Raw genomic sequence first — 12,668 nt, forward strand, 5'->3', positions numbered from 1 at the left:
TTGTGTCAATCTCGATCATCGATCATGTCTTTCACTCCACTATTAAGTCAATATAAATCGAAAACTCCTTTTCGACTTATGAGTACACCTTGGCCAAGGATTTCATCATTGACTTAATTGAATGAAACGCAGATCATAATCTCCTACTATCTAAGAGTGACGAATCCTATATTGATCAATCACAACCTTCATACGATTATTGACGTACCCGAACGATGTCGTATTAGCGGCCCTTTTCAGAGCAACATCCAACACCGCCAAAGTATGACTGTCCTCATATAAGGTACCATGACGACCTCAAGTCAAAGGACCAATTTCACTACCGAACGTTAGAGATTAACCACCGACACTCAGATAGTTATCCATGTGGAATCTCTCGACGGGTCTCCAATGTTTTGTTCTATAACAAACATCCACGTGTTCATTTAAGTGTCACCACACTTTAACTTGTGAGATCAGCCACTTACTTCACAAGTAAGAAATGCCACACGTGATGGTCTATCCGTAATAACGATATCCGTATCTCGTTATTACTTACGACCACGGATGATTTAAGATTCAATCAGATGTAATTTGTATCTCACAATCACAACTCCTTGTGATTAATAAATTACAAATATTTGAATCTACGGACTCTATTATTTATTTAATTGTCTATTAATTAAATAATAGATCTGCCATTTAATTGCATTAATTATATATAAAAGTATTTATGTCCAAAGTCGATTGGACCTAGGGCATAATACTTACACTAGCAAGGATCCACTAGTATAATCAAATACTAAATCTTGACTATATAATTTATGTTACAAGAAACCCTAAAATCTTATTAAGATTAATAAACTCCATAGTCACACAATCTATAGATCACAATCATATAACATATTAGGTTACGATCAGAATGTTATGCACAAAATGATCGGAAAGTAGTATGGCTAATATCTGTGACCAATACAATTCGTTTACAAACAATTGTTTAGTTACGTTTTTCACCAATAGAGGTAAAAACGATCCAAAAAATGTGCCCAGTTATTCTAGAGAAACTGTGGACAAGAAATAAGTAATTATTTTGGAGAAATCGATTTGGGAATTTGTTGGCAATTTTTTTTTATCTATCCCCATGAAGGTCCGAGATTCTATTTTCTATTTGAGGTTTGTAAGAACGTTGGGGAGGAAGATAACTGATAGCTTCTTCTTTTTTTTAGAAACTAATAAAATGAGATAGAGTAATCATCAATTATCCTTTAATGATCCTAAATTAAGACACATTATTCTCTTATTTAAATTCATATTTTTATAACTTTAGGAAATATAATATTGATTTAAAACTTGATTTCTGAAAGAATTCTACAAATTTGATATTTTTTAAAATTATATTCCTAAAGCATGGTAATTATGATTTTTTCCAACTTAAGCAAAATCGTGATTTTAAATTTAAATATCATTAATCGGATTATTAACATTTTCCTTCAAAAATCAGATGTTAATTGTATGTAAAAATATAATTTTTAATATTTTTAAAATTATATCATCAAATAACATAGGTTTAGTAAGTTATCTCATAGTTGAAGGTTTTACTATCTTCAATGGATTTCAAAATCACAAAATTTGGATTCAGAGAATAAGATTGTTAATAATCAGATTCAATATTTTCAATCTCATGTTTTAAATTAAGCCTCCAGCCTTAAAATCGGGTCACAATTCTTGCACGAAGTAACGGTTTGTAAATACATGTTCTAGAACACATTCAAAGAGACACAAAACCACAAAGCAGTTTCACACATTTAGGTTACAATCACACAATCTCATAGGCCATAGTCAAAAAACATAATGATAATCTTCTCACGAAGTGAAAATTTTTCAAATGCACATTTCTTAGTCACATTTTTAACTTGTACATGCATACTAGAAAATTTAGACTGTCACAATTTTATGACTAGGAGTCACGTCACATCAAACAACATATTGTGGCTGATGCCTATGGTTTGTAAGAAAGTTGAGAAGAAAAATATCTTAGGGACTGTTTAATTTGACCGATTTTTCATGGAAAACTTTTTTTCATTTCTAAACAAATTTTATCCCCAATTATAACAACTCTGTTCCTTTAATTGAAAATTTCTATGAAAATAAAGTCAAACGAACGCCAAAAGATAGAAAATTTTAACATTTTTCAGGTAAAAATTTATACCAATCAAACACAATTAATTGACAATTTCCAGGAAAACAAGTTTTAGACAATTCAATTATCTAGAATTCGTTTTCTTTCCAAACAGACCCTTTTTTTTTTCTTTTAAGAAAGTGATAAGATGGAGAAAAAATAATCATGAATCATTACTTATTGACCCTTTATTAAGTCACAATAGTCTCTTATTTAAATTCATATTTTTATAATTTTAGAAAAATAGTATTAATTCAAGACCTATTTTTAAAGAATTCTATAAGTTTGATATTTTTGAAATTATACTCTTAAATATAATAATTATAATTTTTTTCATGTAAGAATTGATATAGCAAGGGTATGTTGGATTTTTTGAAAATTGATCAGAATTAAGATGAGAGACGCGTAATAGTAATTGTCAATTATCAAGTTCTTCCACAGCCATGCATCAATTATAATATACGAGTACTGAATCTTTTTATATTTGTTGACCTAAAAATGTCAAACTTTCTGTGCTTAAGTTTTAAATATAGAATTTGAACATAATTCAGCAATTACATGGGTTAAATATTAACTAAGATATATAGTAAAGTAATATGACAGAGTTGTATATTTTTCGTACTTATGATCTGTATTTTGTCAAAATAATTTATTAATCTCGTTCTACTCTTCTAAAAGAATGATATTATGCTCTTAGGGTCCGTTTGATTACAATAATGAAATTTGAGTGGAAAGAAAAGAATTTCAGGGAATTGAATTACCTAAAATTTGTTTTTCTGGAAATTGTCAATTAATGTGTTTGATTAGTATAAATTTTCATTTGAAAAATGTTGAAATTTTCTCTCTTTTGGTATTATTTTGATTTTGTTTTTTATGAAAATTGTCAATTAAAGGGATAAAATTTGTTACAATTGGGAATAGAATTCGTTCCAATTGAAAAAAAAAAAAAAAAAAAGCCTGAACATAGGAAATTGCATGTGTTGGGGAGGAATGAAAAGAAATTGCCAAGAAAATTATTGCCATCAAACATGCCAAAAATGGGAAAATTTTCATAAAAAATCGGTCAAATCAAATAGGCCCTTAATCTAATTAAAGTCAATGAATCTGCGTAAGCAATAGTTACATCTTCTGGCTTATCATTATTACGTATTATCCCGTTAATCATTTTGAATATCAAAAGAAGGCCAAAATGGCCAAAATGCCCTATTTTTCAAATATTCATAAATCCTCAATTTCATTTTTTATCTTAAAGTACCATGTGATCACATTAGAATATTGATTCAACAATCAATGTCGAATTATTGAGCTTAAATTCAATTGTTTAGTAAAAATTCCATTGAAATCGTGATTGTGCCTATTAAATAGGTAGCAAATTTCATATTGTGAATATAATTTTGTGTTATTTCACTTTAATTCTCAAAGCACCGAGATATTGATTAGTAATTTGTTCTTGCCTATTAATGTAATACATTAGTTTAATTAAAAGAAAAGTCAAAAGTGTAAAAAAAGAAAAAAAAAAAAAGAAAAAGAAAAAGGGGAGGCTGTGGAGCGATATATAAATCCACCCAAGTTCAAAATCTATCCATTTGTCCCACAAACACACACACTGAAAGAAAACAAGAGCAGGGAGGAAAAAAATGATGAATAACAAAGAACAAAAAAAGAGAAAATTTTCGTCAATGTGTTTGAAAATAAGTGGGTTATACTATTGAGTTTGAATTCCTCAATTTTGAACGTAAGTAAAAAATTACTTATTGTCAAGTTATATTTAATTTTATAGTTGTTAGATTGTTAGACTAAATTCAATTTTATTGAAGGGGTTAAGTATAATAAACTATGAAATTGAGTAAAATGAAATAAAAATTAGTTTTAGTGATTAAAGAGATTTTAGAAATCGCCTAAACGTGAAATGATTAAATTTGGATATCGCTATTTAATTAGTGAAAATACATAAAATAGTTAATTGTTGATTTAAAAATTATATCATATTTCAGGGGCGATACTGACATCGAGACAGTTTACCAACCAAGTTGATTTTGTGAACATAGTTCTGTAAGTGGAAAAATATAAATATTTTTAAAATATTTATAAATTAAGTATATTGTTTAAGTATGTGCAATTATATGCAATTATGTGTTCGAATTATATGGTTATTATGAAAATATCTTTTATCATGATACACGTGGGATTTCAAAAATTGTATACGGTACATTGTGAATTGGAATATGAAATATGATTTTGAAATTGACTAAAAAAATACCTATGATTATATATTTCTTCTAGTTCATAGAGGGGCATTGGCCGTATTCTATCCTACACGGAGGGGTCTTGAACTGACATTGGTCTTGATTGTGTATATATAGTTCACAGAGGGGCCTTGACCGTATTCTAGAATTGATTATCAAAGGTCATGAGAGCCGCTTTTGTTCACGAAGGAGGCTAAAGGCCCATGGCGAAAGTATTTAGCCCAAGGGACGGGGTTATAGATTTTAGTCAGAGGGTACATTTTTTGTGGATCACATGTAATGTGATGAGATGGTGGTATAGATATCAGCTGATGAGTATATCATGATTATGGGATGATATTTACAGTGTTATGAGAATGTTCACTTTTTGCCGATAATTGTATGAGGCTATCATGTGAAGTATTTAATGATATGAACTTGACGTTTGATAAAAATATTTAAAGGAGAAAGTATGATTATTTTTGAACTCTTCCATTTACTGAGCTATCAACTCATATTTTTTTTAAAGTTCATTTTTACAGATAATATTGGTCATTGATAGCTTGAGAAGCCTGGCGATTTCAGAGTTAGAGACACACGACATGTTGAAGGATATGAGTCAATTTGATTAAACCATGAAATAAAATTTTGGGCTCATTGCACTATGTTTTTATAAACATTTGATTTTGTTGCATTTTTTTTTGAAATAACTCATAATCAGCTTGGTGATAAATTTAACATTTAGCCAGCATCTATTATCGGCGCACATCATGTATCGGGTCCACTAGGATGATTCGGGACTGATCATGTCAATTAATACCTCGAAGAATTTAGTAATCGATTCATTACCTGCTTAGGATTAAGGTTTTACGTACGACATTCAAGTACTATTACATTTGTGTGATCAATGTCACAAATTGATATTCACATGCTCCAATCCAATACATTCAAAATATACTCTCAATCTTAATCTAAAAATCAAAGATGAACTTTAATAAAATTGGGACGATCTTATCTATATAAAGTATATGTGTGTATTTACTAACCACGAATTGTAAATGTTATAGATCGAATTATAAATCAAATATTTCTCTACTTAACAACTGAAGCACTTGATCTATAATATCAAAAGGATCTATGAAAAAATGTAAGCTCAAATCAATACAATCAATTTATGAAAAAACAAATTAATATTTGGGTAATTAGCATAAAACATCCCTACCTTTCGATGTTTTTATGGAAAACGTCCCTACCTTTCATTTTTTGGCGGATTACACCCTTACCTTTACCTTTTTTTGCGCAAAACGTCCTTCTGTCAACTCTTCGTTAAAATGTTCCGTTAAATCAAAAAGGTAATTAGCACAAAAGGTCCCTATCTTTCAAAGTTATTGTGCAAAACGTCCATACCTTTTATTTTTTAACATAATTAGTAGAAAAGGTCCCTACCTTTCAATATTATTGTGCAAAACATTCCTACTTTTCATTTTTAGCATTTTTACCCCTACATTTCACCTTTCATTGCGCAAAAGGTCATTTTCATCCATTTTTTCAATAAAATGACGATTTTACCCTCCTATTAAAATAAAATAAAAAGAAAAGAAAAAAATAATTAATTAATTGCAATCATAGTTCTAAATCTTTCAAAACAATATAGATAAATCATAAATTCTCAACCACCACCATTTTCACAACCTATCAAGCTGCCAACTATAAATCCACATAATACCACCTTTCGGCCACCATGCCCACCGGACTCCACCACCGTAAATGTGGTTGTTTCGGACAGATTGGTGACCAATACGATGGAGGAGGATATTGGGGAGAGTGAGGTGACACTGGTGGTGGTGGAGTCCGATAGGTGTTGTGGTCGAAAAGTGGTGCTATATGGATCTATAGGTGGTGGCTTAGTGGGGTTGTGAAAGTGGCGGTAATGGAGAATTTAGGATTTATCTGTAATGTTTTGAAAAATTTAGAACTATGATTGCAATTAATTAATTATTTTTTTCTTTTCTTTTTGTTTTATTTCAATCGGAGGGTAAAATCGTCATTTTATTGAAAAAATGGATGAAAAGGACCTTTTGCGCAATGAAAGGTGAAATGTAGGGGTAAAAATGCTAAAAATGAAAGGTGGTGACGTTTTCCACAATAATATTGAAAGGTAGGGACCTTTTCTGCTAATTATGCTAAAAAATAAAAGGTAGGGACGTTTTGCACAATAACTTTGAAAGGTAGGGATCTTTTGTGCTAATTACCTTTTTGATTTAACGAAGCATTTTAACGGAGAGTTGACAGAAGGACGTTTTGCACAAAAAAAGGTAAAGGTAAGGGTGTAATCCGTCAAAAAATGAAAGATAAGGACGTTTTCCACAAAAACATCGAAAGGTAGGGATGTTTTGTGCTAATTACCCTTAATATTTTATTTTAAATGTCACTAGTACAAATAAATTTAACCTCAACTTATCTTCCATTAAATCAAAGATTTAAGCTACTTGTACAAAATTGTTTGTACACATTTATTTATGGATGCTGAGGTGACATATTTTGGTCCTTAATTTCAATATCAAACAATTTATAAAGAAAATTGTACAAGTAGCATTTTTCTAAATCAAAACTCCCTTTTCTCAAACTCAATTCTAACAATACATTTATGCCTTAAATTTTTTTACATATAAACTTAAAACTTTTTTCTATTTTTAAACTCATATTCTCCAAAATTATTATTCCAAAACTCATTCTCCCCAAAAAAAAATAATAATAATAATAAAGAAGGATTCTATGGAAGACAAACAGAGGCTTACTCGAAGGGGAAATACTATCTAAAACTTTGGACCTACACTGGCGTCCTCTTTAGTAGAGAGTGAGTACGTAATTGATTACGAGTCAAATAAAAAATGTCTCACACAATATGCGTCATGACAAGGAACATGTTCAAATGTTTAACAATCTTTCTTTCAAAACTCTTTTTCTTATATTCATTTTCAATTGCATATTCTTACAATAAAGCTTTCTTCACATAATTCAAAAAAAAAAAAAAAAATTTACTTTTTAACTATATATTCTCCAAAAATTTACAATTTAAAAACTCATTCTACACCGAAAAAATTGTCAACACGGGAGCTTAAAGTGAGACTTTTCTTTTCCTTCCTCTTCCATTGTTCAACACCACTATTTCGCAGTATCCATCTAATGTCCTTAAATTATTGAACTTCCAAAATATGACTCATATCTTCATTTAAAATATCCAATCATTTAAGAACACTTAATACCTAAACTGGTGCTATATGTAAATAATGTTAAATAGAATTACTCTTAAATTTATATTTTTTCGGGTCATTGACTCAAGATCAAGTTAGTTTCGTATTGCCTTTCTTTAAAATATAATTATAACTAATTAGTGAGTAAAATATAGCTCCACCAGTAGCTACAGAGCTAAGTGTGTTGGTCCTATTTTCCATTTTTCCTAATAGTAGTTGGCTTAGTAAAGAATAATAGGACAAGTTGCATATGTATTACTCAACTCAATAATGCGTCTTCTATCTGAACTCTGTACTTTATCCATGCCTTATTCCTGTCCTGGCTTGGGGGAGGGGCAACACATGGCTCCCCCCTATTGGAGAGGCGCTTGTCCCTGGCAGACGCCCCACTAATAGGGGCGCCACTGTCTTCAACCCTGTCCCCAAGCCGGGACAGGGGCTTTATTCTTCATTTTTTGCTCTTTTATCAGTTCTTTTTTCAATCTAATATAAAATAATTTATTGTGGGGCCACTGATTTTTATGGTAATCCAGTTATCTATATATGCGGGCATGTTTCTTTGTGCGAACGTGCTCTCTTTTTAATAATCTAATAAATTTAAAGTTTTCATTTTATCTCTTTATTACTCATTGTTGTCTGATATTTTCTTTTGTATTCATCTTTTTATCTTATTTGATCCACCATGGAGTCTGCAATTTCTGGGTTTTGTCAGTCTTTTGATCAAGAATTTTGCTGTTGTTTCTTCATCATCATGATTTTGTTAATCTTTTTGATCTTCTACTTTGCAAGACTGAGGTTTTTGTGCAGCTGCGAAATTTGCCAAACTTACATGAAATCAAGCTGGAAAAACCAGTTTGTTAATCTGTGTGATTGGTATGCTGATCTTCTTAAAACATCTCCCACTCAGACTATTCATATTCATGTTCTTGATAATACTATTACTGCAAATCCTGTTAATGTTGAATATATGCTCAAAACAAGGTTTGATAATTTTCCAAAAGGGAAACCCTTTTCTGCAATCTTGGGTGACTTTCTGGGCCGGGGCATATTCAACGTGGATGGAGATTTATGGAGGTTTCAGAGGGAAATGGCATGTCTTGAGCTTCGTCGAACATCCATAAGATCATTTGCTTTTGAAGTTGCTCGTCATGAGATCGATCAACGGTTGATACCCCTTTTAGAATCTGTAGAAGGGAAAGAAGATATATTTATAGATTTACAAGATGTTTTTCGACGATTTTCTTTTGATAGTATTTGCAGATTTTCGTTTGGTTTGGACCCTAATTGTTTGGAATTATCCTTACCTGTCTCAAAATTTGCTACTTCATTCGACCTAGCATCAAAACTGTCAGCTGAGAGAGCCATGACTGTCTCCCCACTTATTTGGAAGATCAGACGGCTGTTAAACATTGGAAATGAGAAAAATCTTCGAAAATCAATCAATATGATCAACAAATTAGCCCACGAGGTCATAAACCAAAGGCGAAAATTTGGGTTTTCTGATCATAAAGATCTTCTGTCCAGATTCATGGCTTCTGTTAGTGATGAAACATTTCTTAGGGATATAGTGATTAGCTTCCTCTTGGCTGGCCGTGACACAGTGGCTTCCGTCTTGACAAGCTTTTTCTGGCTAATGGCGAATTACCCAGAGGCCGAGGCCGCCATTCTAGTTGAGGCTGATCGAGTTATTGGGCAAAACAAGGAGATTTCAAGCTATGACCAAATGAAAGAACTTCATTATTTGCATGCAGCAGTGTATGAGAGCATGAGATTGTATCCACCTATACAATTTGATTCCAAATTCTGTTTAAACGATGATGTTTTACCTGATGGGATGCCAGTGAAGAAGGGGACTAGGGTTACATATCATCCATACGCAATGGGCAGAATGGAGGATCTATGGGGCACAGATTGCTTGGAATTCAAGCCAGAAAGATGGTTAAAAGATGGGGTTTTCTTTCAAGAAAACCCCTTCAAATTCCCAGTTTTCCAAGCTGGAATGAGGGTGTGTTTGGGGAAAGAAATGGCCCTTGTGGAACTCAGAAGTGTTGCACTTTCATTGTTGAAACGTTTCCATCTTGAGTTAGCACCACCGCAAACCACCACTCCCCAGTTCTCCCCCGGGCTGACGGCCACCTTTCACGGTGGTTTACAGGTTCGAGTTCGAGCTCAAAGAGGTCCATCCACCCTAAAAAAGGCGGGTCCTCCGTAAGATAGGGCAGAATTAAATGTACTATCAAGATTGGTTAAGATTATTGTTACGTTAAAGTACTGCAAGTGTAAGGTATTATAGTCAAGTAATAAAATGTGAGCACAAGTATAGATACCACGAGGACTAAGTATTTAATTTAATTTCTAATTAATCCTAACTCAAATCGAACAGCAAAAGTGGTTGGGATATTTTACGTTAATAAAGTAAACATGTGATTAGTCTAACTAATCTAACAACTTCATTGAAAGCGTTATATAACTTGATGAGAAATAGTACTAGAACATCGAATCCCCCTAGCAATATTTCATCCCAAAAAATTAATTTTTTAGCCGTTATTTCACTATTTCAACTGTCATTTTTTACTTCTCACTCATAGGTAGGACCCACTTTTCTCTCTTATGATCGAAAATCAATTCTCATAATCACTATCGAATAGACCCATATTTATCAATTTTAATATCAATTCAAGACTTAGACAACGTATTCGGATATCATAATCAATGTCCCTAATTCGTTCAATAATCTTTCTTGAGTAAAATTAAATCTATCATCACATATGATTCTTCTATATTTCTATAAAAGATGCATTAAATCACAAGAACATTTAAAAGGATCATGCAAAATATAGATGTATATCTTTATTTTCTATCGGACTCTATAATTATTACTAGATGTGATGAATTCATATTTCTCTTCTTAAATGTCAATAGAAATCACAAACTATTCAATTAGTGATCAATTAATTGAAAAGCATTAACTTCCTAACAATCTTTCCAAACCAAATAAACATTCAATGTCAAACTTGAGAATCTAATATCTAAATTTCGAAACATAGGGTTCAACGTTATTATAACATCAAAATAATACAAAACTACAATTTGAATTGACACAATATCACCCAGGATTAAAGTTTGGAGAGAAGATTGAAAGAAATCTCGAAAATCTTAAATTTCTTAAATCACTTCTTTATCGATCTCCTTGATTCTTCATTTTCTTCTTCAACCCCAAAAATAAAATAAAAAATAAAAAATAAAATGAATGTATGAAATTATATAGATAGGTGTTTTGTAACAAAAGCTTGATTGAATATGGATTTGAAGATCAAAAGCTTCCTCTATGGCTCATTTCTTTTTAAAAGATATGTATTTTTGTTCCCAAGAGGTATGTGAAGACATGTACTCATAGGTTCCAAAACCAAGTCAAAAATAGTGTCATAATTGTTTTCCAATAAGAGATTGAAACGAAATACGAAACATATTAAATTTCTGTTGCCAGGAATAACCATGCGATAGTTGAAACCATGCTATCGCATGGTTCAATGTTTTTGTTTGCAGGTTCAGAATTTTTCTTTGAAATCACAAGGCACAACTTCGCTCCTATCCTCACTTTGGTCCCTGAATTTCTCCTCTTCTTCAGCTTGATTCCTTATTTGCACCATGGATCTCTTTCAATTTCTCACCTAATTCTTTTAATTAATTACTTGCAATCCAAATAATCTTCAATTTGCTACAAACCAATCGCAATTAAGCTCCAATATGCTCTTTTCATACCAATTAGATTCAAGTTGAAGTTTTACCTACAATTAACATACTTTATACAAAATTAGATAGATCTTCGCTCAATTAAGCAATAAATCATCAAGCTTATAAACTTGGATAAGTGCATAAAATATACTTATCAAGATGTCTAAATGGGGTCATCATCTTGTAGCCCGTATCTGAAGTTAGTACTTTGGGTTCTTTATGTTGTACAGATTGATTGGCATGTAGCTGCTGTTTGACTGCACATACAATAATTAATGAATGTTAAATCGTTTGGATATTTAATATAGATTAGTCGTTGTATCTGCAATTTAGGGTTTTAATTAATCAGGTTAATTCATTCTGGTATTTCTCTTGTGGCTCATTGAGAGATCCACTGTATATATGCATTTAAGAATCTATACTTTTATTTGTTAATGATTAAATTTTCAATTAGTATCGGGATTATTAATTTTTCATTAAAAGTTTTACATGTAAATTTCATAAATGGTGACAACATATCTTGATGTTAGAATCCATATATAAACTCATACTCACCTAAATTAAAAACTTTAAAGAAGAAAGAGATTCGATAATCGTTGGTTTATATTTATATCTTTTTTCATTGAAGTAATATTAGACATACAATAGAACTAGCCTACGTCCCGACACACTGGCCAACTTGCTCACAATGTATATCATGATAGCATCTCGAGTCGAGGCTATGTTTTAACCCTTTGATTTAGTTAAAATTGTTGATAAAAATTTAAATCAAAGTTAAAGATTAATTTAACCACACATTTCATGAGATTAACAACTTTTATCAACTTTTCAACCACACATTTTATCAAATTCTATCACAATCTACTAAAATTTTATTTTTATCAAAATCAAATAGGGGTTTAATTAAAAAAAAAAAAACAAAAAAGGTGAGACGTGTTTAGTACACTAGATGAAGAAGGTTTGCTATCATATGATAAAAGCAAAAAAGGTTGCACGTGAGATGTTTTTCCACAAGTATAAAGTATTTGTAACATATAAAACACTTGGTAGTTTTGATATCACAATGTTGTTTCCTTCATTAAATCAAGATTTTGGTCTAATCCGAATGCTTGTTTGATAAAATCTTGCTAAAATGTTATTACTTTTGAAATGATCAAACTTTACTTTAATCATATATCTCAAAATATTCGGACTTCTATCAATTTTTCAATCACATATTTAATTTTTAGCATAATCTTCTAAAAGCTTTTTTAGAAAGTTTTATCAAACAACTCCTGAATCTGATTGGCCTAAAAC

The 12,668-nt window shown here is 31.1% G+C and overlaps 1 protein-coding gene across 1 annotated transcript; it reads left to right on the forward strand.

Annotated features, from left to right (window-relative positions):
- The first annotated feature begins 8,194 nt into the window (after positions 1–8,194).
- On the forward strand, positions 8,195–9,966 carry LOC111412635 (cytochrome P450 94C1-like). Its single transcript, XM_023043568.1, has one exon. It carries the CDS (start codon positions 8,320–8,322, stop codon positions 9,847–9,849), a length of 1,530 nt encoding a protein of 509 aa, XP_022899336.1. The 5' UTR covers positions 8,195–8,319; the 3' UTR covers positions 9,850–9,966.
- The last annotated feature ends 2,702 nt before the right edge of the window (positions 9,967–12,668 follow it).

Source organism: Olea europaea, chromosome 2 (genome assembly GCF_002742605.1).
Source record: "Olea europaea var. sylvestris chromosome 2, O_europaea_v1, whole genome shotgun sequence".
Lineage (NCBI taxonomy): Eukaryota > Viridiplantae > Streptophyta > Magnoliopsida > Lamiales > Oleaceae > Olea > Olea europaea.